The sequence below is a fragment of the Pristiophorus japonicus genome, unplaced genomic scaffold, assembly GCF_044704955.1.
Source record: "Pristiophorus japonicus isolate sPriJap1 unplaced genomic scaffold, sPriJap1.hap1 HAP1_SCAFFOLD_851, whole genome shotgun sequence".
NCBI lineage: Eukaryota > Metazoa > Chordata > Chondrichthyes > Pristiophoridae > Pristiophorus > Pristiophorus japonicus.
The window spans coordinates 68594-93519 of NW_027254774.1; the positions used below are offsets into that span (position 1 = coordinate 68594).

The 24926-nt window shown below is 45.3% G+C and overlaps 1 protein-coding gene across 1 annotated transcript in view; it reads right to left on the reverse strand.

The window, feature by feature from the left end:
- LOC139257508 (AMP deaminase 1-like) overlaps positions 1-24670 on the reverse strand; it is a gene marked incomplete at its 3' end in the record, with an annotated part of 82948 nt that extends 58278 nt beyond the window's left edge. Inside the window, exons 1-2 of the mRNA XM_070874507.1 lie at positions 24611-24670; positions 23445-23520 (exon numbers count right to left, since the gene is read on the reverse strand). Coding sequence (XP_070730608.1) covers positions 23445-23501 — 57 coding nt within the window. The remainder of the gene's footprint in view (positions 1-23444; positions 23521-24610) is intronic.
- Between the last annotated feature and the right edge of the window lie 256 nt (positions 24671-24926).

A 24926-nucleotide genomic window follows, 5' to 3' on the forward strand; every position in this document is an offset into this window, starting at 1 on the left:
CGAGTGTGAAGGAACACTCCTCTAATAGTGATTTCAGTGTGTGTGAGCCTGTGTGTGAAGGAATGTCCCCTTTAATAGTGATTTCAGTGTGTGTGAGCCCGAGTGTGAAGGAATGTCCCCTTTAATAGTGATTTAAGTGTGTGTGAGCCCGAGTGTGAAGGGATGTCCCCTTTAATAGTGATTTCAGTGTGTGTGAGCCCGAGTGTGAAGGAATGTCCCCTTTAATAGTGATTTCAGTGTGTGTGAGCTCGAGTGTGAAGGGATGTCCCTTTTAATTGTGATTTCAGTGTGTGTGAGCCCGAGTATGAAGTAATGTCCCCTTTAATAGTGATTTCAGTGTGTGTGTGTCCGAGTGTGAAGGAATGTCTCCTTTAATAGTGATTTCAATGTGTGTGAGCCCGAGTGTGAAGGAATGTCCCCTTTAATAGTGATTTCAGTGTGTGTGAGCCCGAGTGTGAAGAAACACTCCTTTAATTGTGATTTCAGTGTGTGTGAGTCCGAGTGTGAAGGAACACTCCTTTAATAGTGATTTCAGTGTGTGTGAGCACGAGTGTGAAGGAACGCTCCTTTAATAGTGATTTCAGTGTGTGTGAGCCCGAGTGTGAAGGAATGTCTCCTTTAATAGTGATTTCAATGTGTGTGAGCCCGAGTGTGAAGGAATGTCCCCTTTAATAGTGATTTCAGTGTGTGTGAGCCCGAGTGTGAAGGAATGTCCCCTTTAATAGTGATTTCAGTGTGTGTGAGCCCGAGTGTGAAGGAATGTCCCCTTTAATAGTGATTTCAGTGTGTGTGAGCCCGAGTGTGAATGAATATCCCCTTTAATAGTGATTTCAGTGTGTGTGAGTCCGAGTGTGAAGGAACACCCCTTTAATAGTGATTTCAGTGTGTGTGAGCCCGAGTGTGAAGGAATGTCTCCTTTAATAGTGATTTCAGTGTGTGTGAGTCCGAGTGTGAAGGAATATCCCCTTTAATAGTGATTTCAATGTGTGTGAGCCCGAGTGTGAAGGAATGTCCCCTTTAATAGTGATTTCAATGTGTGTGAGCCCGAGTGTGAAAGAATGTCCCATTTAATAGTGATTTCAGTGTGTGTGAGCCCGAGTGTGAAGGAACACCCCTTTAATAGTGATTTCAGTGTGTGTGAGCCCGAGTGTGAATGAATATCCCCTTTAATAGTGATTTCAGTGTGTGTGAGTCCGAGTGTGAAGGAACACCCATTTAATAGTGATTTCAGTGTGTGTGAGCCCGAGTGTGAAGGAATGTCTCCTTTAATAGTGATTTCAGTGTGTGTGAGTCCGAGTGTGAAGGAATGTCTCCTTTAATAGTGATTTCAGTGTGTGTGAGCCCGAGTGTGAAGGAATGTCCCCTTTAATAGTGATTTCAGTGTGTGTGAGCCTGAGTGTAAAGGAATGTCCCCTTTAATAGTGATTTCAATGTGTGTGAGCCCGAGTGTGAAGGAATGTCCCATTTAATAGTGATTTCAGTGTGTGTGAGCCCGAGTGTGAAGGAATGTCCCCTTTGATAGTGATTCCAATGTGTGTGAGCCCGAGTGTGAGGAAAACCCCTTTAATAGTGATTTCAGTGTGTGTGAGCCCGAGTGTGAAGGAACACCCATTTAATAGTAATTTCAGTGTGTGTGAGCCCGAGTGTGATGGAACACCCCTTTAATAGTGATTTCAGTGTGTGTGAGTCCGAGTGTGAAGGAATATCCCTTTAATAGTGATTTCAGTGTGTGTGAGCCCGAGTGTGAAGGAACACCCATTTAATAGTGATTTCAGTGTGTGTGAGCCCGAGTGTGAAGGAACACCCATTTAATAGTGATTTCAGTGTGTGTGAGTCCGAGTGTGAAGGTCCCTCCTTTAATAGTGATTTCAGTGTGTGTGAGCCTGTGTGTGAAGGAATGTCCCCTTTAATAGTGATTTCAGTGTGTGTGAGCCCGAGTGTGAAGGAATGTCCCCTTTAATAGTGATTTCAGTGTGTGTGAGCCCGAGTGTGAAGGGATGTCCCTTTTAATTGTGATTTCAGTGTGTGTGAGCCCGAGTGTGAAGTAATGTCCCCTTTAATAGTGATTTCAGTGTGTGTGTGTCCGAGTGTGAAGGAACACTCCTTTAATTGTGATTTCAGTGTGTGTGAGCCCGAGTGTGAAGGAATGTCTCCTTTAATAGTGATTTCAATGTGTGTGAGCCCGAGTGTGAAGGAATGTCCCCTTTAATAATGATTTCAATGTGTGTGAGCCCGAGTGTGAAAGAATGTCCCATTTAATAGTGATTTCAGTGTGTGTGAGCCCGAGTGTGAAGGAACACCCCTTTAATAGTGATTTCAGTGTGTGTGAGCCCGAGTGTGAATGAATATCCCCTTTAATAGTGATTTCAGTGTGTGTGAGTCCGAGTGTGAAGGAACACCCATTTAATAGTGATTTCAGTGTGTGTGAGCCCGAGTGTGAAGGAATGTCTCCTTTAATAGTGATTTCAGTGTGTGTGAGCCCGAGTGTGAAGGAATGTCCCCTTTAATAGTGATTTCAGTGTGTGTGAGCCTGAGTGTAAAGGAATGTCCCCTTTAATAGTGATTTCAATGTGTGTGAGCCCGAGTGTGAAGGAATGTCCCATTTAATAGTGATTTCAGTGTGTGTGAGCCCGAGTGTGAAGGAATGTCCCCTTTGATAGTGATTCCAATGTGTGTGAGCCCGAGTGTGAGGAAAACCCCTTTAATAGTGATTTCAGTGTGTGTGAGCCCGAGTGTGAAGGAACACCCATTTAATAGTAATTTCAGTGTGTGTGAGCCCGAGTGTGATGGAACACCCCTTTAATAGTGATTTCAGTGTGTGTGAGTCCGAGTGTGAAGGAATATCCCTTTAATAGTGATTTCAGTGTGTGTGAGCCCGAGTGTGAAGGAACACCCATTTAATAGTGATTTCAGTGTGTGTGAGCCCGAGTGTGAAGGAACACCCATTTAATAGTGATTTCAGTGTGTGTGAGTCCGAGTGTGAAGGTCCCTCCTTTAATAGTGATTTCAGTGTGTGTGAGCCTGTGTGTGAAGGAATGTCCCCTTTAATAGTGATTTCAGTGTGTGTGAGCCCGAGTGTGAAGGAATGTCCCCTTTAATAGTGATTTCAGTGTGTGTGAGCCCGAGTGTGAAGGGATGTCCCTTTTAATTGTGATTTCAGTGTGTGTGAGCCCGAGTGTGAAGTAATGTCCCCTTTAATAGTGATTTCAGTGTGTGTGTGTCCGAGTGTGAAGGAACACTCCTTTAATTGTGATTTCAGTGTGTGTGAGTCCGAGTGTGAAGGAACACTCCTTTAATAGTGATTTCAGTGTGTGTGAGCACGAGTGTGAAGGAACGCTCCTTTAATAGTGATTTCAGTGTGTGTGAGCCCGAGTGTGAAGGAATGTCTCCTTTAATAGTGATTTCAATGTGTGTGAGCCCGAGTGTGAAGGAATGTTCCCTTTAATAGTGATTTCAGTGTGTGTGAGCCCGAGTGTGAAGGAATGTCCCCTTTAATAGTGATTTCAGTGTGTGTGAGCCCGAGTGTGAAGGAACACCCCTTTAATAGTGATTTCAGTGTGTGTGAGCCCGAGTGTGAATGAATATCCCCTTTAATAGTGATTTCAGTGTGTGTGAGTCCGAGTGTGAAGGAACACCCCTTTAATAGTGATTTCAGTGTGTGTGAGCCCGAGTGTGAAGGAATGTCTCCCTTAATAGTGATTTCAGTGTGTGTGAGCCCGAGTGTGAAGGAATGTCCCCTTTAATAGTGATTTCAGTGTGTGTGAGCCTGTGTGTGAAGGAATGTCCCCTTTAATAGTGATTTCAGTGTGTGTGAGCCCGAGTGTGAAGGAATGTCCCCTTTAATAGTGATTTCAGTGTGTGTGAGCCTGAGTGTGAAGGAATGTCCCATTTAATAGTGATTTCAGTGTGTGTGAGCCCGAGTGTGAAGGAATGTCCCCTTTGATAGTGATTCCAATGTGTGAGAGCCCGAGTGTGAGGAACACCCCTTTAATAGTGATTTCAGTGTGTGTGAGCCCGAGTGTGAAGGAACACCCATTTAATAGTAATTTCAGTGTGTGTGAGCCCGAGTGTGATGGAACTCCCCTTTAATAGTGATTTCAGTGTGTGTGAGTCCGAGTGTGAAGGAATATCCGTTTAATAGTGATTTCAGTGTGTGTGAGCCCGAGTGTGAAGGAACACCCATTTAATAGTGATTTCAGTGTGTGTGAGCCCGAGTGTGAAGGAACACCCATTTAATAGTGATTTCAGTGCGTGTGAGTCCGAGTGTGAAGGAACACTCCTTTAATAGTGATTTCAGTGTGTGTGAGCCTGTGTGTGAAGGAATGTCCCCTTTAATAGTGATTTCAGTGTGTGTGAGCCCGAGTGTGAAGGAATGTCCCCTTTAATAGTGATTTCAGTGTGTGTGAGCCCGAGTGTGAAGGGATGTCCCCTTTAATAGTGATTTCAGTGTGTGTGAGCCCGAGTGTGAAGGAATGTCCCCTTTAATAGTGATTTCAGTGTGTGTGAGCCCGAGTGTGAAGGAATGTCTCCTTTAATAGTGATTTCAGTGTGTGTGAACCCGAGTGTGAAGGAATGTCCCCTTTAATAGTGATTTCAATGTGTGTGAGCCCGAGTGTGAAGGAATGTCCCCTTTAATAGTGATTTCAATGTGTGTGAGCCCGAGTGTGAAAGAATGTCCCATTTAATAGTGATTTCAGTGTGTGTGAGCCCGAGTGTGAAGGAACACCCCTTTAATAGTGATTTCAGTGTGTGTGAGCCCGAGTGTGAATGAATATCCCCTTTAATAGTGATTTCAGAGTGTGTGAGTCCGAGTGTGAAGGAACACCCCTTTAATAGTGATTTCAGTGTGTGTGAGCCCGAGTGTGAAGGAATGTCTCCTTTAATAGTGATTTCAGTGTGTGTGAGCCCGAGTGTGAAGGAATGTCCCCTTTAATAGTGATTTCCGTGTGTGTGAGCCTGAGTGTAAAGGAATGTCCCCTTTAATAGTGATTTCAATGTGTGTGAGCCCGAGTGTGAAGGAATGTCCCATTTAATAGTGATTTCAGTGTGTGTGAGCCCGAGTGTGAAGGAATGTCCCCTTTGATAGTGATTCCAATGTGTGTGAGCCCGAGTGTGAGGAAAACCCCTTTAATAGTGATTTCAGTGTGTGTGAGCCCGAGTGTGAAGGAACACCCATTTAATAGTAATTTCAGTGTGTGTGAGCCCGAGTGTGATGGAACACCCCTTTAATAGTGATTTCAGTGTGTGTGAGTCCGAGTGTGAAGGAATATCCCTTTAATAGTGATTTCAGTGTGTGTGAGCCCGAGTGTGAAGGAACACCCATTTAATAGTGATTTCAGTGTGTGTGAGCCCGAGTGTGAAGGAACACCCATTTAATAGTGATTTCAGTGTGTGTGAGTCCGAGTGTGAAGGTCCCTCCTTTAATAGTGATTTCAGTGTGTGTGAGCCTGTGTGTGAAGGAATGTCCCCTTTAATAGTGATTTCAGTGTGTGTGAGCCCGAGTGTGAAGGAATGTCCCCTTTAATAGTGATTTCAGTGTATGTGAGCCCGAGTGTGAAGGGATGTCCCTTTTAATTGTGATTTCAGTGTGTGTGAGCCCGAGTGTGAAGTAATGTCCCCTTTAATAGTGATTTCAGTGTGTGTGTGTCCGAGTGTGAAGGAACACTCCTTTAATTGTGATTTCAGTGTGTGTGAGTCCGAGTGTGAAGGAACACTCCTTTAATAGTGATTTCAGTGTGTGTGAGCACGAGTGTGAAGGAACGCTCCTTTAATAGTGATTTCAGTGTGTGTGAGCCCGAGTGTGAAGGAATGTCTCCTTTAATAGTGATTTCAATGTGTGTGAGCCCGAGTGTGAAGGAATGTCCCCTTTAATAGTGATTTCAGTGTGTGTGAGCCCGAGTGTGAAGGAATGTCCCCTTTAATAGTGATTTCAGTGTGTGTGAGCCCGAGTGTGAAGGAACACCCCTTTAATAGTGATTTCAGTGTGTGTGAGCCCGAGTGTGAATGAATATCCCCTTTAATAGTGATTTCAGTGTGTGTGAGTCCGAGTGTGAAGGAACACCCCTTTAATAGTGATTTCAGTGTGTGTGAGCCCGAGTGTGAAGGAATGTCTCCCTTAATAGTGATTTCAGTGTGTGTGAGCCCGAGTGTGAAGGAATGTCTCCTTTAATAGTGATTTCAGTGTGTGTGAGCCCGAGTGTGAAGGAATGTCCCCTTTAATAGTGATTTCAGTGTGTGTGAGCCCGAGTGTGAAGGAATGTCCCCTTTAATAGTGATTTCAGTGTGTGTGAGCCTGAGTGTGAAGGAATGTCCCATTTAATAGTGATTTCAGTGTGTGTGAGCCCGAGTGTGAAGGAATGTCCCCTTTGATAGTGATTCCAATGTGTGAGAGCCCGAGTGTGAGGAACACCCCTTTAATAGTGATTTCAGTGTGTGTGAGCCCGAGTGTGAAGGAACACCCATTTAATAGTAATTTCAGTGTGTGTGAGCCCGAGTGTGATGGAACTCCCCTTTAATAGTGATTTCAGTGTGTGTGAGTCCGAGTGTGAAGGAATATCCCTTTAATAGTGATTTCAGTGTGTGTGAGCCCGAGTGTGAAGGAACACCCATTTAATAGTGATTTCAGTGTGTGTGAGCCCGAGTGTGAAGGAACACCCATTTAATAGTGATTTCAGTGCGTGTGAGTCCGAGTGTGAAGGAACACTCCTTTAATAGTGATTTCAGTGTGTGTGAGCCTGTGTGTGAAGGAATGTCCCCTTTAATAGTGATTTCAGTGTGTGTGAGCCCGAGTGTGAAGGAATGTCCCCTTTAATAGTGATTTCAGTGTGTGTGAGCCCGAGTGTGAAGGGATGTCCCCTTTAATAGTGATTTCAGTGTGTGTGAGCCCGAGTGTGAAGGAATGTCCCCTTTAATAGTGATTTCAGTGTGTGTGAGCCCGAGTGTGAAGGAATGTCTCCTTTAATAGTGATTTCAGTGTGTGTGAACCCGAGTGTGAAGGAATGTCCCCTTTAATAGTGATTTCAATGTGTGTGAGCCCGAGTGTGAAGGAATGTCCCCTTTAATAGTGATTTCAATGTGTGTGAGCCCGAGTGTGAAAGAATGTCCCATTTAATAGTGATTTCAGTGTGTGTGAGCCCGAGTGTGAAGGAACACACCTTTAATAGTGATTTCAGTGTGTGTGAGCCCGAGTGTGAATGAATATCCCCTTCAATAGTGATTTCAGTGTGTATGAGTCCGAGTGTGAAGGAACACCCCTTTAATAGTGATTTCAGTGTGTGTGAGCCCGAGTGTGAAGGAATGTCTCCTTTAATAGTGATTTCAGTGTGTGTGAGCCCGAGTGTGAAGGAATGTCCCCTTTAATAGTGATTTCAGTGTGTGTGAGCCTGAGTGTAAAGGAATGTCCCCTTTAATAGTGATTTCAATGTGTGTGAGCCCGAGTGTGAAGGAATGTCCCCTTTAATAGTGATTTCAATGTGTGTGAGCCCGAGTGTGAAAGAATGTCCCATTTAATAGTGATTTCAGTGTGTGTGAGCCCGAGTGTGAAGGAACACACCTTTAATAGTGATTTCAGTGTGTGTGAGCCCGAGTGTGAATGAATATCCCCTTCAATAGTGATTTCAGTGTGTGTGAGTCCGAGTGTGAAGGAACACCCCTTTAATAGTGATTTCAGTGTGTGTGAGCCCGAGTGTGAAGGAATGTCTCCTTTAATAGTGATTTCAATGTGTGTGAGCCCGAGTGTGAAGGAATGTCCCCTTTAATAGTGATTTCAGTGTGTGTGAGCCCGAGTGTGAAGGAATGTCCCCTTTAATCGTGATTTCAGTGTGTGTGAGCCTGAGTGTGAAGGAACACCCCTTTAATAGTGATTTCAGTGTGTGTGAGCACGAGTGTGAAGGAACGCTCCTTTAATAGTGATTTCAGTGTGTGTGAGCCCGAGTGTGAAGGAATGTCTCCTTTAATAGTGATTTCAATGTGTGTGAGCCCGAGTGTGAAGGAATGTCCCCTTTAATAGTGATTTCAGTGTGTGTGAGCCCGAGTGTGAAGGAATGTCCCCTTTAATAGTGATTTCAGTGTGTGTGAGCCCGAGTGTGAAGGAACACCCCTTTAATAGTGATTTCAGTGTGTGTGAGCCCGAGTGTGAATGAATATCCCCTTTAATAGTGATTTCAGTGTGTGTGAGTCCGAGTGTGAAGGAACACCCCTTTAATAGTGATTTCAGTGTGTGTGAGCCCGAGTGTGAAGGAATGTCTCCTTTAATAGTGATTTCAGTGTGTGTGAGCCCGAGTGTGAAGGAATGTCCCCTTTAATAGTGATTTCAGTGTGTGTGAGCCCGAGTGTGAAGGAATGTCCCCTTTAATAGTGATTTCAGTGTGTGTGAGCCCGAGTGTGAAGGAATGTCCCCTTTAATAGTGATTTCAGTGTGTGTGAGCCTGAGTGTGAAGGAATGTCCCATTTAATAGTGATTTCAGTGTGTGTGAGCCCGAGTGTGAAGGAATGTCCCCTTTGATAGTGATTCCAATGTGTGAGAGCCCGAGTGTGAGGAACACCCCTTTAATAGTGATTTCAGTGTGTGTGAGCCCGAGTGTGAAGGAACACCCATTTAATAGTAATTTCAGTGTGTGTGAGCCCGAGTGTGATGTAACTCCCCTTTAATAGTGATTTCAGTGTGTGTGAGTCCGAGTGTGAAGGAATATCCCTTTAATAGTGATTTCAGTGTGTGTGAGCCCGAGTGTGAAGGAACACCCATTTAATAGTGATTTCAGTGTGTGTGAGCCCGAGTGTGAAGGAACACCCATTTAATAGTGATTTCAGTGCGTGTGAGTCCGAGTGTGAAGGAACACTCCTTTAATAGTGATTTCAGTGTGTGTGAGCCTGTGTGTGAAGGAATGTCCCCTTTAATAGTGATTTCAGTGTGTGTGAGCCCGAGTGTGAAGGAATGTCCCCTTTAATAGTGATTTCAGTGTGTGTGAGCCCGAGTGTGAAGGGATGTCCCCTTTAATAGTGATTTCAGTGTGTGTGAGCCCGAGTGTGAAGGAATGTCCCCTTTAATAGTGATTTCAGTGTGTGTGAGCCCGAGTGTGAAGGGATGTCCCTTTTAATTGTGATTTCAGTGTGTGTGAGCCCGAGTGTGAAGTAATGTCCCCTTTAATAGTGATTTCAGTGTGTGTGAGACCGAGTGTGAAGGAACACCCCTTTAATAGTGATTTCAGTGTGTGTGAGCCCGAGTGTGAAGGAATGTCTCCTTTAATAGTGATTTCAGTGTGTGTGAACCCGAGTGTGAAGGAATGTCCCCTTTAATAGTGATTTCAGTGTGTGTGAGCCCGAGTGTGAAGGAATGTCCCCTTTAATAGTGATTTCAGTGTGTGTGAGCCTGAGTGTGAAGGAATGTCCCCTTTAATAGTGATTTCAATGTGTGTGAGCCCGAGTGTGAAGGAATGTCCCATTTAATAGTGATTTCAGTGTGTGTGAGCCCTAGTGTGAAGGAACACCCCTTTAATAGTGATTTCAGTGTGTGTGAGCCCGAGTGTGAATGAATATCCCCTTTAATAGTGATTTCAGTGTGTGTGAGTCCGAGTGTGAAGGAACACCCCTTTAATAGTGATTTCAGTGTGTGTGAGCCCGAGTGTGAAGGAATGTCTCCTTTAATAGTGATTTCAGTGTGTGTGAGCCCAAGTGTGAAGGAATGTCCCCTTTAATCGTGATTTCAGTGTGTGTGAGCCTGAGTGTGAAGGAATGTCCCATTTAATAGTGATTTCAGTGTGTGTGAGCCCGAGTGTGAAGGAATGTCCCCTTTGATAGTGATTCCAATGTGTGAGAGCCCGAGTGTGAGGAACACCCCTTTAATAGTGATTTCAGTGTGTGTGAGCCCGAGTGTGAAGGAACACCCATTTAATAGTAATTTCAGTGTGTGTGAGCCCGAGTGTGATGGAACACCCCTTTAATAGTGATTTCAGTATGTGTGAGTCCGAGTGTGAAGGAATATCCCTTTAAAAGTGATTTCAGTGTGTGTGAGCCCGAGTGTGAAGGAACACCCATTTAATAGTGATTTCAGTGTGTGTGAGCCCGAGTGTGAAGGAACACCCATTTAATAGTGATTTCAGTGTGTGTGAGTCCGAGTGTGAAGGAACACTCCTTTAATAGTGATTTCAGTGTGTGTGAGCCTGTGTGTGAAGGAATGTCCCCTTTAATAGTGATTTCAGTGTGTGTGAGCCCGAGTGTGAAGGGATGTCCCCTTTAATAGTGATTTCAGTGTGTGTGAGCCCGAGTGTGAAGGGATGTCCCCTTTAATAGTGATTTCAGTGTGTGTGAGCCCGAGTGTGAAGGAATGTCCCCTTTAATAGTGATTTCAGTGTGTGTGAGCCCGAGTGTGAAGGGATGTCCCTTTTAATTGTGATTTCAGTGTGTGTGAGCCCGAGTGTGAAGTAATGTCCCCTTTAATAGTGATTTCAGTGTGTGTGTGTCCGAGTGTGAAGGAACACTCCTTTAATTGTGATTTCAGTGTGTGTGAGTCCGAGTGTGAAGGAACACTCCTTTAATAGTGATTTCAGTGTGTGTGAGCACGAGTGTGAAGGAACGCTCCTTTAATAGTGATTTCAGTGTGTGTGAGCCCGAGTGTGAAGGAATGTCTCCTTTAATAGTGATTTCAATGTGTGTGAGCCCGAGTGTGAAGGAATGTCCCCTTTAATAGCGATTTCAGTGTGTGTGAGCCCGAGTGTGAAGGAATGTCCCCTTTAATAGTGATTTCAGTGTGTGTGAGCCCGAGTGTGAAGGAATGTCCCCTTTAATAGTGATTTCAGTGTGTGTGAGCCTGAGTGTGAAGGAATGTCCCATTTAATAGTGATTTCAGTGTGTGTGAGCCCGAGTGTGAAGGAATGTCCCCTTTGATAGTGATTCCAATGTGTGAGAGCCCGAGTGTGAGGAACACCCCTTTAATAGTGATTTCAGTGTGTGTGAGCCCGAGTGTGAAGGAACACCCATTTAATAGTAATTTCAGTGTGTGTGAGCCCGAGTGTGATGGAACTCCCCTTTAATAGTGATTTCAGTGTGTGTGAGTCCGAGTGTGAAGGAATATCCCTTTAATAGTGATTTCAGTGTGTGTGAGCCCGAGTGTGAAGGAACACCCATTTAATAGTGATTTCAGTGTGTGTGAGCCCGAGTGTGAAGGAACACCCATTTAATAGTGATTTCAGTGCGTGTGAGTCCGAGTGTGAAGGAACACTCCTTTAATAGTGATTTCAGTGTGTGTGAGCCTGTGTGTGAAGGAATGTCCCCTTTAATAGTGATTTCAGTGTGTGTGAGCCCGAGTGTGAAGGAATGTCCCCTTTAATAGTGATTTCAGTGTGTGTGAGCCCGAGTGTGAAGGGATGTCCCCTTTAATAGTGATTTCAGTGTGTGTGAGCCCGAGTGTGAAGGAATGTCCCCTTTAATAGTGATTTCAGTGTGTGTGAGCCCGAGTGTGAAGGGATGTCCCTTTTAATTGTGATTTCAGTGTGTGTGAGCCCGAGTGTGAAGTAATGTCCCCTTTAATAGTGATTTCAGTGTGTGTGAGACCGAGTGTGAAGGAACACCCCTTTAATAGTGATTTCAGTGTGTGTGAGCCCGAGTGTGAAGGAATGTCTCCTTTAATAGTGATTTCAGTGTGTGTGAACCCGAGTGTGAAGGAATGTCCCCTTTAATAGTGATTTCAGTGTGTGTGAGCCCGAGTGTGAAGGAATGTCCCCTTTAATAGTGATTTCAGTGTGTGTGAGCCTGAGTGTGAAGGAATGTCCCCTTTAATAGTGATTTCAATGTGTGTGAGCCCGAGTGTGAAGGAATGTCCCATTTAATAGTGATTTCAGTGTGTGTGAGCCCTAGTGTGAAGGAACACCCCTTTAATAGTGATTTCAGTGTGTGTGAGCCCGAGTGTGAATGAATATCCCCTTTAATAGTGATTTCAGTGTGTGTGAGTCCGAGTGTGAAGGAACACCCCTTTAATAGTGATTTCAGTGTGTGTGAGCCCGAGTGTGAAGGAATGTCTCCTTTAATAGTGATTTCAGTGTGTGTGAGCCCAAGTGTGAAGGAATGTCCCCTTTAATCGTGATTTCAGTGTGTGTGAGCCTGAGTGTGAAGGAATGTCCCATTTAATAGTGATTTCAGTGTGTGTGAGCCCGAGTGTGAAGGAATGTCCCCTTTGATAGTGATTCCAATGTGTGAGAGCCCGAGTGTGAGGAACACCCCTTTAATAGTGATTTCAGTGTGTGTGAGCCCGAGTGTGAAGGAACACCCATTTAATAGTAATTTCAGTGTGTGTGAGCCCGAGTGTGATGGAACACCCCTTTAATAGTGATTTCAGTATGTGTGAGTCCGAGTGTGAAGGAATATCCCTTTAAAAGTGATTTCAGTGTGTGTGAGCCCGAGTGTGAAGGAACACCAATTTAATAGTGATTTCAGTGTGTGTGAGCCCGAGTGTGAAGGAACACCCATTTAATAGTGATTTCAGTGTGTGTGAGTCCGAGTGTGAAGGAACACTCCTTTAATAGTGATTTCAGTGTGTGTGAGCCTGTGTGTGAAGGAATGTCCCCTTTAATAGTGATTTCAGTGTGTGTGAGCCCGAGTGTGAAGGGATGTCCCCTTTAATAGTGATTTCAGTGTGTGTGAGCCCGAGTGTGAAGGGATGTCCCCTTTAATAGTGATTTCAGTGTGTGTGAGCCCGAGTGTGAAGGAATGTCCCCTTTAATAGTGATTTCAGTGTGTGTGAGCCCGAGTGTGAAGGGATGTCCCTTTTAATTGTGATTTCAGTGTGTGTGAGCCCGAGTGTGAAGTAATGTCCCCTTTAATAGTGATTTCAGTGTGTGTGTGTCCGAGTGTGAAGGAACACTCCTTTAATTGTGATTTCAGTGTGTGTGAGTCCGAGTGTGAAGGAACACTCCTTTAATAGTGATTTCAGTGTGTGTGAGCACGAGTGTGAAGGAACGCTCCTTTAATAGTGATTTCAGTGTGTGTGAGCCCGAGTGTGAAGGAATGTCTCCTTTAATAGTGATTTCAATGTGTGTGAGCCCGAGTGTGAAGGAATGTCCCCTTTAATAGCGATTTCAGTGTGTGTGAGCCCGAGTGTGAAGGAATGTCCCCTTTAATAGTGATTTCAGTGTGTGTGAGCCCGAGTGTGAAGGAACACCCCTTTAATAGTGATTTCAGTGTGTGTGAGCCCGAGTGTGAATGAATATCCCCTTTAATAGTGATTTCAGTGTGTGTGAGTCCGAGTTTGAAGGAACACCCCTTTAATAGTGATTTCAGTGTGTGTGAGCCCGAGTGTGAAGGGATGTCTCCTTTAATAGTGATTTCAGTGTGTGTGAACCCGAGTGTGAAGGAATGTCCCCTTTAATAGTGATTTCAGTGTGTGTGAGCCCGAGTGTGAAGGAATGTCCCCTTTAATAGTGATTTCAGTGTGTGTGAGCCTGAGTGTGAAGGAATGTCCCCTTTAATAGTGATTTCAATGTGTGTGAGCCCGAGTGTGAAGGAATGTCCCATTTAATAGTGATTTCAGTGTGTGTGAGCCCGAGTGTGAAGGAACACCCCTTTAATAGTGATTTCAGTGTGTGTGAGCCCGAGTGTGAATGAATATCCCCTTTAATAGTGATTTCAGTGTGTGTGAGTCCGAGTGTGAAGGAACACCCCTTTAATAGTGATTTCAGTGTGTGTGAGCCCGAGTGTGAAGGAATGTCTCCTTTAATAGTGATTTCAGTGTGTGTGAGCCCGAGTGTGAAGGAATGTCCCCTTTAATAGTGATTTCAGTGTGTGTGAGCCCGAGTGTGCAGGAATGTCCCCTTTAATAGTGATTTCAGTGTGTGTGAGCCTGAGTGTGAAGGAATGTCCCATTTAATAGTGATTTCAGTGTGTGTGAGCCCGAGTGTGAAGGAATGTCCCCTTTGATAGTGATTCCAATGTGTGAGAGCCCGAGTGTGAGGAACACCCCTTTAATAGTGATTTCAGTGTGTGTGAGCCCGAGTGTGAAGGAACACCCATTTAATAGTAATTTCAGTGTGTGTGAGCCCGAGTGTGATGGAACACCCCTTTAATAGTGATTTCAGTGTGTGTGAGTCCGAGTGTGAAGGAATATCCCTTTAATAGTGATTTCAGTGTGTGTGAGCCCGAGTGTGAAGGAACACCCATTTAATCGTGATTTCAGTGTGTGTGAGCCCGAGTGTGAAGGAACACCCATTTAATAGTGATTTCTGTGTGTGTGAGTCCGAGTGTGAAGGAACACTCCTTTAATAGTGATTTCAGTGTGTGTGAGCCTGTGTGTGAAGGAATGTCCCCTTTAATAGTGATTTCAGTGTGTGTGAGCCCGAGTGTGAAGGAATGTCCCCTTTAATAGTGATTTCAGTGTGTGTGAGCCTGTGTGTGAAGGAATGTCCCCTTTAATAGTGATTTCAGTGTGTGTGAGCCCGAGTGTGAAGTAATGTCCCCTTTAATAGTGATTTCAGTGTGTGTGTGTCCGAGTGTGAAGGAACACTCCTTTAATTGTGATTTCATTGTGTGTGAGTCCGAGTGTGAAGGAACACTCCTTTAATAGTGATTTCAGTGTGTGTGAGCACGAGTGTGAAGGAACGCTCCTTTAATAGTGATTTCCGTGTGTGCGAACCCGAGTGTGAAGGAATGTCTCCTTTAATAGTGATTTCAATGTGTGTGAGCCCGAGTGTGAAGGAATGTCCCCTTTAATAGTGATTTCAGTGTGTGTGAGCCCGAGTGTGAAGGAATGTCCCCTTTAATAGTGATTTCAGTGTGTGTGAGCGGAGTGTGAAGGAACACCCCTTTCATAGTGATTTCAGTGTGTGTGAGCCCGAGTGTGAATGAATATCCCCTTTAATAGTGATTTCAGTGTGTGTGAGTCCGAGTGTGAAGGAACACCCCTTTAATAGTGATTTCAGTGTGTGTGAGCCCGAGTGTGAAGGAATGTCTCCTTTAATAGTGATTTCAGTGTGTGTGAACCCGAGTGTGAAGGAATGTCCCCTTTAATCGTGATTTCAGTGTGTGTGAGCCCGAGTGTGAAGGAATGTCCCCTTTAATAGTGATTTCAGTGTGTGTGAGCCTGAGTGTGAAGGAATGTCCCCTTTAATAGTGATTTCAATGTGTGTGAGCCCGAGTGTGAAGGAATGTCCCATTTAATAGTGATTTCAGTGTGTGTGAGCCCGAGTGTGAAGGAACACCCCTTTAATAGTGATTTCAGTGTGTGTGAGTTCGAGTGTGAATGAATATCCCCTTTAATAGTGATTTCAGTGTGTGTGAGCCCGAGTGTGAAGGAATGTCTCCTTTAATAGTGATTTCAGTGTGTGTGAGCCCGAGTGTGAAGGAATGTCCCCTTTAATAGTGATTTCAGTGTGTGTGAGCCCGAGTGTGAAGGAATGTCCCCTTTAATAGTGATTTCAGTGTGTGTGAGCCTGAGTGTGAAGGAATGTCCCCTTTAATAGTGATTTCAATGTGTGTGAGCCCGAGTGTGAAGGAATGTCCCATTTAATAGTGATTTCAGTGTGTGTGAGCCCGAGTGTGAAGGAATGTCCCCTTTGATAGTGATTCCAATGTGTGTGAGCCCGAGTGTGAGGAACACCCCTTTAATAGTGATTTCGGTGTGTGTGAGCCCGAGTGTGTAGGAACACCCCTTTAATAGTAATTTCAGTGTGTGTGAGCCCGAGTGTGATGGAACACCCCTTTAATAGTGATTTCAGTGTGTGTGAGTCCGAGTGTGAAGGAATATCCCTTTAATAGTGATTTCAGTGTGTGTGAGCCCGAGTGTGAAGGAACACCCATTTAATAGTGATTTCAGTGTGTGTGAGCCCGAGTGTGAAGGAACACCCATTTAATAGTGATTTCAGTGTGTGTGAGTCCGAGTGTGAAGGAACACTCCTTTAATAGTGATTTCAGTGTGTGTGAGCCTGTGTGTGAAGGAATGTCCCCTTTAATAGTGATTTCAGTGTGTGTGAGCCCGAGTGTGAAGGAACACACCTTTAATAGTGATTTCAGTGTGTGTGAGCCCGAGTGTGAATGAATATCCCCTTCAATAGTGATTTCAGTGTGTGTGAGTCCGAGTGTGAAGGAACACCCCTTTAATAGTGATTTCAGTGTGTGTGAGCCCGAGTGTGAAGGAATGTCTCCTTTAATAGTGATTTCAGTGTGTGTGAGCCCGAGTGTGAAGGAATGTCCCCTTTAATAGTGATTTCAGTGTGTGTGAGCCCGAGTGTGAAGGAATGTCCCCTTTAATAGTGATTTCAGTGTGTGTGAACCTGAGTGTGAAGGAATGTCCCCTTTAATAGTGATTTCAATGTGTGTGAGCCCGAGTGTGAAGGAATGTCCCATTTAATAGTGATTTCAGTGTGTGTGAGCCCGAGTGTGAAGGAACACCCCTTTAATAGTGATTTCAGTGTGTGTGAGCCCGAGTGTGAAGGAATGTCCCCTTGAATCGTGATTTCAGTGTGTGTGAGCCTGAGTGTGAAGGAATGTCCCATTTAATAGTGATTTCAGTGTGTGTGAGCCCGAGTGTGAAGGAATGTCCCCTTTGATAGTGATTCCAATGTGTGAGAGCCCGAGTGTGAGGAACACCCCTTTAATAGTGATTTCAGTGTGTGTGAGCCCGAGTGTGAAGGAACACCTATTTAATAGTAATTTCAGTGTGTGTGAGCCCGAGTGTGATGGAACACCCCTTTAATAGTGATTTCAGTGTGTGTGAGTCCGAGTGTGAAGGAATATCCCTTTAATAGTGATTTCAGTGTGTGTGAGCCCGAGTGTGAAGGAACACCCATTTAATAGTGATTTCAGTGTGTGTGAGCCCGAGTGTGAAGGAACACCCATTTAATAGTGATTTCAGTGTGTGTCAGTCCGAGTGTGAAGGAACACTCCTCTAATAGTGATTTCAGTGTGTGTGAGCCTGTGTGTGAAGGAATGTCCCCTTTAATAGTGATTTCAGTGTGTGTGAGCCCGAGTGTGAAGGAATGTCCCCTTTAATAGTGATTTCAGTGTGTGTGAGCCCGAGTGTGAGGAGAAGTCCCCTTTAATAGTGATTTCAGTGTGTGTGAGCCCGAGTGTGAAGGAATGTCCCCTTTAATAGTGATTTCAGTGTGTGTGAGCCCGAGTGTGAAGGGATGTCCCTTTTAATTGTGATTTCAGTGTGTGTGAGCCCGAGTGTGAAGTAATGTCCCCTTTAATAGTGATTTCAGTGTGTGTGTGTCCGAGTGTGAAGGAACACTCCTTTAATTGTGATTTCAGTGTGTGTGAGTCCGAGTGTGAAGGAACACTCCTTTAATAGTGATTTCAGTGTGTGTGAGCACGAGTGTGAAGGAACGCTCCTTTAATAGTGATTTCAGTGTGTGTGAGCCCGAGTGTGAAGGAATGTCTCCTTTAATAGTGATTTCAATGTGTGTGAGCCCGAGTGTGAAGGAATGTCCCCTTTAATAGTGATTTCAGTGTGTGTGAGCCCGAGTGTGAAGGAATGTCCCCTTTAATAGTGATTTCAGTGTGTGTGAGCCCGAGATTGAAGGGATGTCCCCTTTAATAGTGATTTCAGTGTGTGTGAGCCCGAGTGTGAATGAATATCCCCTTTAATAGTGATTTCAGTGTGTGTGAGTCCGAGTGTGAAGGAACACCCCTTTAATAGTGATTTCAGTGTGTGTGAGCCCGAGTGTGAAGGAATGTCTCCTTTAATAGTGATTTCAGTGTGTGTGAACCCGAGTGTGAAGGAATGTCCCCTTTAATAGTGATTTCAATGTGTGTGAGCCCGAGTGTGAAGGAATGTCCCCTTTAATAGTGATTTCAGTGTGTGTGAGCCTGAGTGTGAAGGAATGTCCCCTTTAATAGTGATTTCAATGTGTGTGAGCCCGAGTGTGAAGGAATGTCCCATTTAATAGTGATTTCAGTGTGTGTGAGCCCGAGTGTGAAGGAATGTCCCCTTTAATAGTGATTTCAATGTGTGTGAGCCCGAGTGTGAAGGAATGTCCCATTTAATAGTGATTTCAGTGTGTGTGAGCCCGAGTGTGAAGGAATGTCCCCTTTGATAGTGATTCCAATGTGTGTGAGCCCGAGTGTGAGGAAAACCCCTTTAATAGTGATTTCAGTGTGTGTGAGCCCGAGTGTGAAGGAACACCCATTTAATAGTAATTTCAGTGTGTGTGAGCCCGAGTGTGATGGAACACCCCTTTAATAGTGATTTTAGTGTGTGTGAGTCCGAGTGTGAAGGAATATCCCTTTAATAGTGATTTCAGTGTGTGTGAGCCCGAGTGTGAAGGAACACCCATTTAATAGTGATTTCAGTGTGTGTGAGCCCGAGTGTGAAGGAATGTCCCCTTTAATAGTGATTTCAGTGTGTGTGAGCCCGAGTGTGAAGGAATGTCCCCTTTAATAGTGATTTCAGTGTGTGTGAACCCGAGTGTGAAGGAATGTCCCTTTAATAGTGCTTTCAGTGTGTGTGAGCCCGAGTGTGAAGGGACACTTTTTTAATAGTGATTTCAGTGTGTGTGAGTCCGAGTGTGAAGGAACACCCCTTTAATAGTGATTTCAGTGTGTGTGAGCCCGAGTGTGAAGGAATGTCCCCTTTAATAGTGATTTCAGTGTGTGTGAGCCAGAGTGTGAAGGAATGACCCCTTTAATTGTGATTTCAGTGAGTGTGAGCCCGTGTGAAAAAATGTCCCCTTTAATAGTGATTTCAGTGTGTGTGAGCACGAGTGTGAAGGAACACTCCTTTAATAGTGATTTCAGTGTGTGTGAGCCCGAGTGTGAAGGAATATCCCTTTAATAGTGATTTCAGTGTGTGTGAGCCCGAGTGTGAAGGAACACCCATTTAATAGTGATTTCAGTGTGTGTGAGCCCGAGTGTGAAGAGAAGTCCCCTTTAATAGTGATTTCAGTGTGTGTGAGCCCGAGTGTGAAGGAATGTCCCCTTTAATAGTGATTTCAGTGTGTGTGAGCCCGAGTGTGAAGGAATGTCCCCTTTAATAGTGATTTCAGTGTGTGTGAGTCCGAGTGTGAAGGAACACTCCTCTAATAGTGATTTCAGTGTGTGTGAGCCTGTGTGTGAAGGAATGTCCCCTTTAATAGTGATTTCAGTGTGTGTGAGCCCGAGTGTGAAGGAATGTCCCCTTTAATAGTGATTTCAGTGTGTGTGAGCCCGAGTGTGAAGAGAAGTCCCCTTTAATAGTGATTTCAGTGTGTGTGAGCCCGAGTGTGAAGGAATGTCCCCTTTAATAGTGATTTCAGTGTGTGTGAGCCCGAGTGTGAAGGGATGTCCCTTTTAATTGTGATTTCAGTGTGTGTGAGCCCGAGTGTGAAGGAACACTCCTCTAATAGTGATTTCAGTGTGTGTGAGCCTGTGTGTGAAGGAATGTCCCCTTTAATAGTGATTTCAGTGTGTGTGAGCCCGAGTGTGAAGGAATGTCCCCTTTAATAGTGATTTCAGTGTGTGTGAGCCCGAGTGTGAAGAGAAGTCCCCTTTAATAGTGATTTCAGTGTGTGTGAGCCCGAGTGTGAAGGAATGTCCCCTTTAATAGTGATTTCAGTGTGTGTGAGCCCGAGTGTGAAGGGATGTCCCTTTTAATTGTGATTTCAGTGTGTGTGAGCCCGAGTGTGAAGTAATGTCCCCTTTAATAGTGATTTCAGTGTGTGTGTGTCCGAGTGTGAAGGAACACTCCTTTAATTGTGATTTCAGTGTGTGTGAGTCCGAGTGTGAAGGAACACTCCTTTAATAGTGATTTCAGTGTGTGTGAGCACGAGTGTGAAGGAACGCTCCTTTAATAGTGATTTCAGTGTGTGTGAGCCCGAGTGTGAAGGAATGTCTCCTTTAATAGTGATTTCAATGTGTGTGAGCCCGAGTGTGAAGGAATGTCCCCTTTAATAGTGATTTCAGTGTGTGTGAGCCCGAGTGTGAAAGAAATTCCCCTTTAATAGTGATTTCAGTGTGTGTGAGCCCGAGTGTGAAGGGATGTCCCCTTTAATAGTGATTTCAGTGTGTGTGAGCCCGAGTGTGAATGAATATCCCCTTTAATAGTGATTTCAGTGTGTGTGAGTCCGAGTGTGAAGGAACACCCCTTTAATAGTGATTTCAGTGTGTGTGAGCCCGAGTGTGAAGGAATGTCTCCTTTAATAGTGATTTCAGTGTGTGTGAGTCCGAGTGTGAAGGAACACCCCTTTAATAGTGATTTCAATGTGTGTGAGCCTGAGTGTGAAGGAATGTCCCCTTTAATAGTGATTTCAATGTGTGTGAGCCCGAGTGTGAAGGAATGTCCCATTTAATAGTGATTTCAGTGTGTGTGAGCCCGAGTGTGAAGGAATGTCCCCTTTAATAGTGATTTCAATGTGTGTGAGCCCGAGTGTGAAGGAATGTCCCATTTAATAGTGATTTCAGTGTGTGTGAGCCCGAGTGTGAAGGAATGTCCCCTTTGATAGTGATTCCAATGTGTGTGAGCCCGAGTGTGAGGAAAACCCCTTTAATAGTGATTTCAGTGTGTGTGAGCCCGAGTGTGAAGGAACACCCATTTAATAGTAATTTCAGTGTGTGTGAGCCCGAGTGTGATGGAACACCCCTTTAATAGTGATTTTAGTGTGTGTGAGTCCGAGTGTGAAGGGACACTTTTTTAATAGTGATTTCAGTGTGTGTGAGTCCGAGTGTGAAGGAACACCCCTTTAATAGTGATTTCAGTGTGTGTGAGCCCAAATGTGAAGGAACACCCCTTTAATAGTGATTTCAGTGTGTGTGAGCCCGAGTGTGAAGGAATGTCCCCTTTAATAGTGATTTCAGTGTGTGTGAGCCAGAGTGTGAAGGAATGACCCCTTTAATTGTGATTTCAGTGAGTGTGAGCCCGTGTGAAAAAATGTCCCCTTTAATAGTGATTTCAGTGTGTGTGAGCACGAGTGTGAAGGAACACTCCTTTAATAGTGATTTCAGTGTGTGTGAGCCCGAGTGTGAAGGAATATCCCTTTAATAGTGATTTCAGTGTGTGTGAGCCCGAGTGTGAAGGAACACCCATTTAATAGTGATTTCAGTGTGTGTGAGCCCGAGTGTGAAGAGAAGTCCCCTTTAATAGTGATTTCAGTGTGTGTGAGCCCGAGTGTGAAGGAATGTCCCCTTTAATAGTGATTTCAGTGTGTGTGAGCCCGAGTGTGAAGGAATGTCCCCTTTAATAGTGATTTCAGTGTGTGTGAGTCCGAGTGTGAAGGAACACTCCTCTAATAGTGATTTCAGTGTGTGTGAGCCTGTGTGTGAAGGAATGTCCCCTTTAATAGTGATTTCAGTGTGTGTGAGCCCGAGTGTGAAGGAATGTCCCCTTTAATAGTGATTTCAGTGTGTGTGAGCCCGAGTGTGAAGAGAAGTCCCCTTTAATAGTGATTTCAGTGTGTGTGAGCCCGAGTGTGAAGGAATGTCCCCTTTAATAGTGATATCAGTGTGTGTGAGCCCGAGTGTGAAGGGATGTCCCTTTTAATTGTGATTTCAGTGTGTGTGAGCCCGAGTGTGAAGGAACACTCCTCTAATAGTGATTTCAGTGTGTGTGAGCCTGTGTGTGAAGGAAATTCCCCTTTAATAGTGATTTCAGTGTGTGTGAGCCCGAGTGTGAAGGAATGTCCCCTTTAATAGTGATTTCAGTGTGTGTGAGCCCGAGTGTGAAGAGAAGTCCCCTTTAATAGTGATTTCAGTGTGTGTGAGCCCGAGTGTGAAGGAATGTCCCCTTTAATAGTGATTTCAGTGTGTGTGAGCCCGAGTGTGAAGGGATGTCCCTTTTAATTGTGATTTCAGTGTGTGTGAGCCCGAGTGTGAAGTAATGTCCCCTTTAATAGTGATTTCAGTGTGTGTGTGTCCGAGTGTGAAGGAACACTCCTTTAATTGTGATTTCAGTGTGTGTGAGTCCGAGTGTGAAGGAACACTCCTTTAATAGTGATTTCAGTGTGTGTGAGCACGAGTGTGAAGGAACGCTCCTTTAATAGTGATTTCAGTGTGTGTGAGCCCGAGTGTGAAGGATTGTCTCCTTTAATAGTGATTTCAATGTGTGTGAGCCCGAGTGTGAAGGAATGTCCCCTTTAATAGTGATTTCAGTGTGTGTGAGCCCGAGTGTGAAGGAATGTCCCCTTTAATAGTGATTTCAGTGTCTGTGAGCCCGAGTGTGAAGGGATGTCCCCTTTAATAGTGATTTCAGTGTGTGTGAGCCCGAGTGTGAATGAATATCCCCTTTAATAGTGATTTCAGTGTGTGTGAGTCCGAGTGTGAAGGAACACCCCTTTAATAGTGATTTCAATGTGTGTGAGCCCGAGTGTGAAGGAATGTCCCATTTAATAGTGATTTCAGTGTGTGTGAGCCCGAGTGTGAAGGAATGTCCCCTTTGATAGTGATTCCAATGTGTGTGAGCCCGAGTGTGAGGAAAACCCCTTTAATAGTGATTTCAGTGTGTGTGAGCCCGAGTGTGAAGGAACACCCATTTAATAGTAATTTCAGTGTGTGTGAGCCCGAGTGTGATGGAACACCCCTTTAATAGTGATTTTAGTGTGTGTGAGTCCGAGTGTGAAGGAATATCCCTTTAATAGTGATTTCAGTGTGTGTGAGCCCGAGTGTGAAGGAACACCCATTTAATAGTGATTTCAGTGTGTGTGAGCCCGAGTGTGAAGGAATGTCCCCTTTAATAGTGATTTCAGTGTGTGTGAGCCCGAGTGTGAAGGAATGTCCCCTTTAATAGTGATTTCAGTGTGTGTGAACCCGAGTGTGAAGGAATGTCCCTTTAATAGTGCTTTCAGTGTGTGTGAGCCCGAGTGTGAAGGGACACTTTTTTAATAGTGATTTCAGTGTGTGTGAGTCCGAGTGTGAAGGAACACCCCTTTAATAGTGATTTCAGTGTGTGTGAGCCCAAATGTAAAGGAACACCCCTTTAATAGTGATTTCAGTGTGTGTGAGCCCGAGTGTGAAGGAATGTCCCCTTTAATAGTGATTTCAGTGTGTGTGAGCCAGAGTGTGAAGGAATGACCCCTTTAATTGTGATTTCAGTGAGTGTGAGCCCGTGTGAAAAAATGTCCCCTTTAATAGTGATTTCAGTGTGTGTGAGCACGAGTGTGAAGGAACACTCCTTTAATAGTGATTTCAGTGTGTGTGAGCCCGAGTGTGAAGGAACACCCCTTTAATAGTGATTTCAGTGTGTGTGAGCCCGAGTGTGAAGGAACACCCCTTTAATAGTGATTTCAGTGTGTGTGAGCCTGAGTGTAAAGGAATGTTCCCTTCAATAGTGATTTCAGTGTGTCTGAGCCCGAGTTTGAAGGAACACCCCTTTAATAGTGATTTCAGTGTGTGTGAGTCCGAGTGTGAAGGAACACCCCTTTAATAGTGATTTCAGTGTGTGTGAGCCCGAGTGTGAAGGAATGTCCCCTTTAATAGTGATTTCAGTGTGTGTGAGCCCGAGTGTGAAGGGATGTCCCTTTAATAGCATTTTTGCCGTTTGATCTTAATATTTTTACCCCTGCTGCTCTGTCATCAGTTACGATGATGTGATGATAATCCATTTCTGACTTCATTGTTGGCGATTCTTAGTGCCTAATGAATAAAAATTGTAAAAATTAGTCCAACACTAGAAATATTCAGACCCCTCGATTAGATTCCAGCCTGTAACTCACTCCCGGGTATCTGTTATTTTATATATAAACCCCCCGAACCCCTCGATTAGTACTGCTCATCCGACAGTGCAGCGCTCCCTCAGTACTGCCTCTCCTACAGTGCGACGCACCCTCATTACTGCTCTTCCAACAGTGCAGCGCTCCCTCAGTACTGCCCCTCCGACAGTGCAGTGCTCCCTCAGTACTGCCCCTCCCACAGTGCAGCGCTCCCTCAGAACTGCCCCTCCTACAGTGCAGAGCTTCCTCAGTACTGCCCCTCCGGTAGTGCAGCGCTCCCTCAGTACTGCTCTTCTGACAGTGCAGCACTCCCTCAGTACTGCCCCTCCCACAGTGCAGCGCTCCCTCAGTACTGCCCCTCCGACAGTGCAGCGCTCCCTCAGTACTGCCCCTCCGACAGTGCAGCACTCCCTCAGTACTGCCCCTCCAACGGTGCAGCACTCCCTCAGTACTGCCCCTCCGACAGTGCAGCACTCCCTCAGTACTGCCCCTCCGACAGTGCAGCGCTCCCTCAGTACTGCCCCTCCGACAGTGCAGCACTCCCTCAGTACTGCCCCTCCAACGGTGCAGCACTCCCTCAGTACTGCCCTTCCGACAGAGCAGCACTCTCTGAGTACTGACCCTCCGACAGTGCAGCACTCTCTCGGTACTGACCCTCCGACAGTGCGGCGCTCTCTCAGTCCTGCCCCTCCGACAGTGCGGCGCTCCCTCAGTACTGCCCCTCCGACAGTGCGGCGCTCCCTCAGGACTGTCCCTCCGACAGTGCAGCGCTCCCTCAGGACTGTCCCTCCAACAGTGCAGCGCTCCCTCAGTACTGCACCTCCGACAGTGCGGCGCTCCCTCAGGACTGTCCCTCCGACAGTGCAGTGCTCCCTCAGTACTGTCCCTCTCACAGTGCAGCAATCCCTCAGTACTGCCCCTCCGACAGTGCGGCGCTCCCTCAGGACTGTCCCTCCGACAGTGCGGCGCTCCCTCAGGACTGTCCCTCCAACAGTGCGGCGCTCCCTCAGTACCGGGGGTAGTGTCGGCCTGGATTATGGGGCTCGAGTCTCTGAAGTTGGACTTGAGTCCGTGATCTTCTGATTCAGAGGCTGCCCACGTAGCCACGCCCATTGAAATAATCTGCGTTACTTCAACTGTAAGCATCCGGTGAGAGTCACAGTCGGGCGATACAGGAAACAGTTGCTATAGAAACATGGGTTAAAAAGGAACTGCTGGCCATTCCATCTGCTGTCCTCCTTCATGTGTTAGCACTCCCCCACTGCTTCTTAAGCCGGTCCACAAATCCTGCTGCCTTTTTTTTGCCTGTCCTGACAAGAACAACATGCA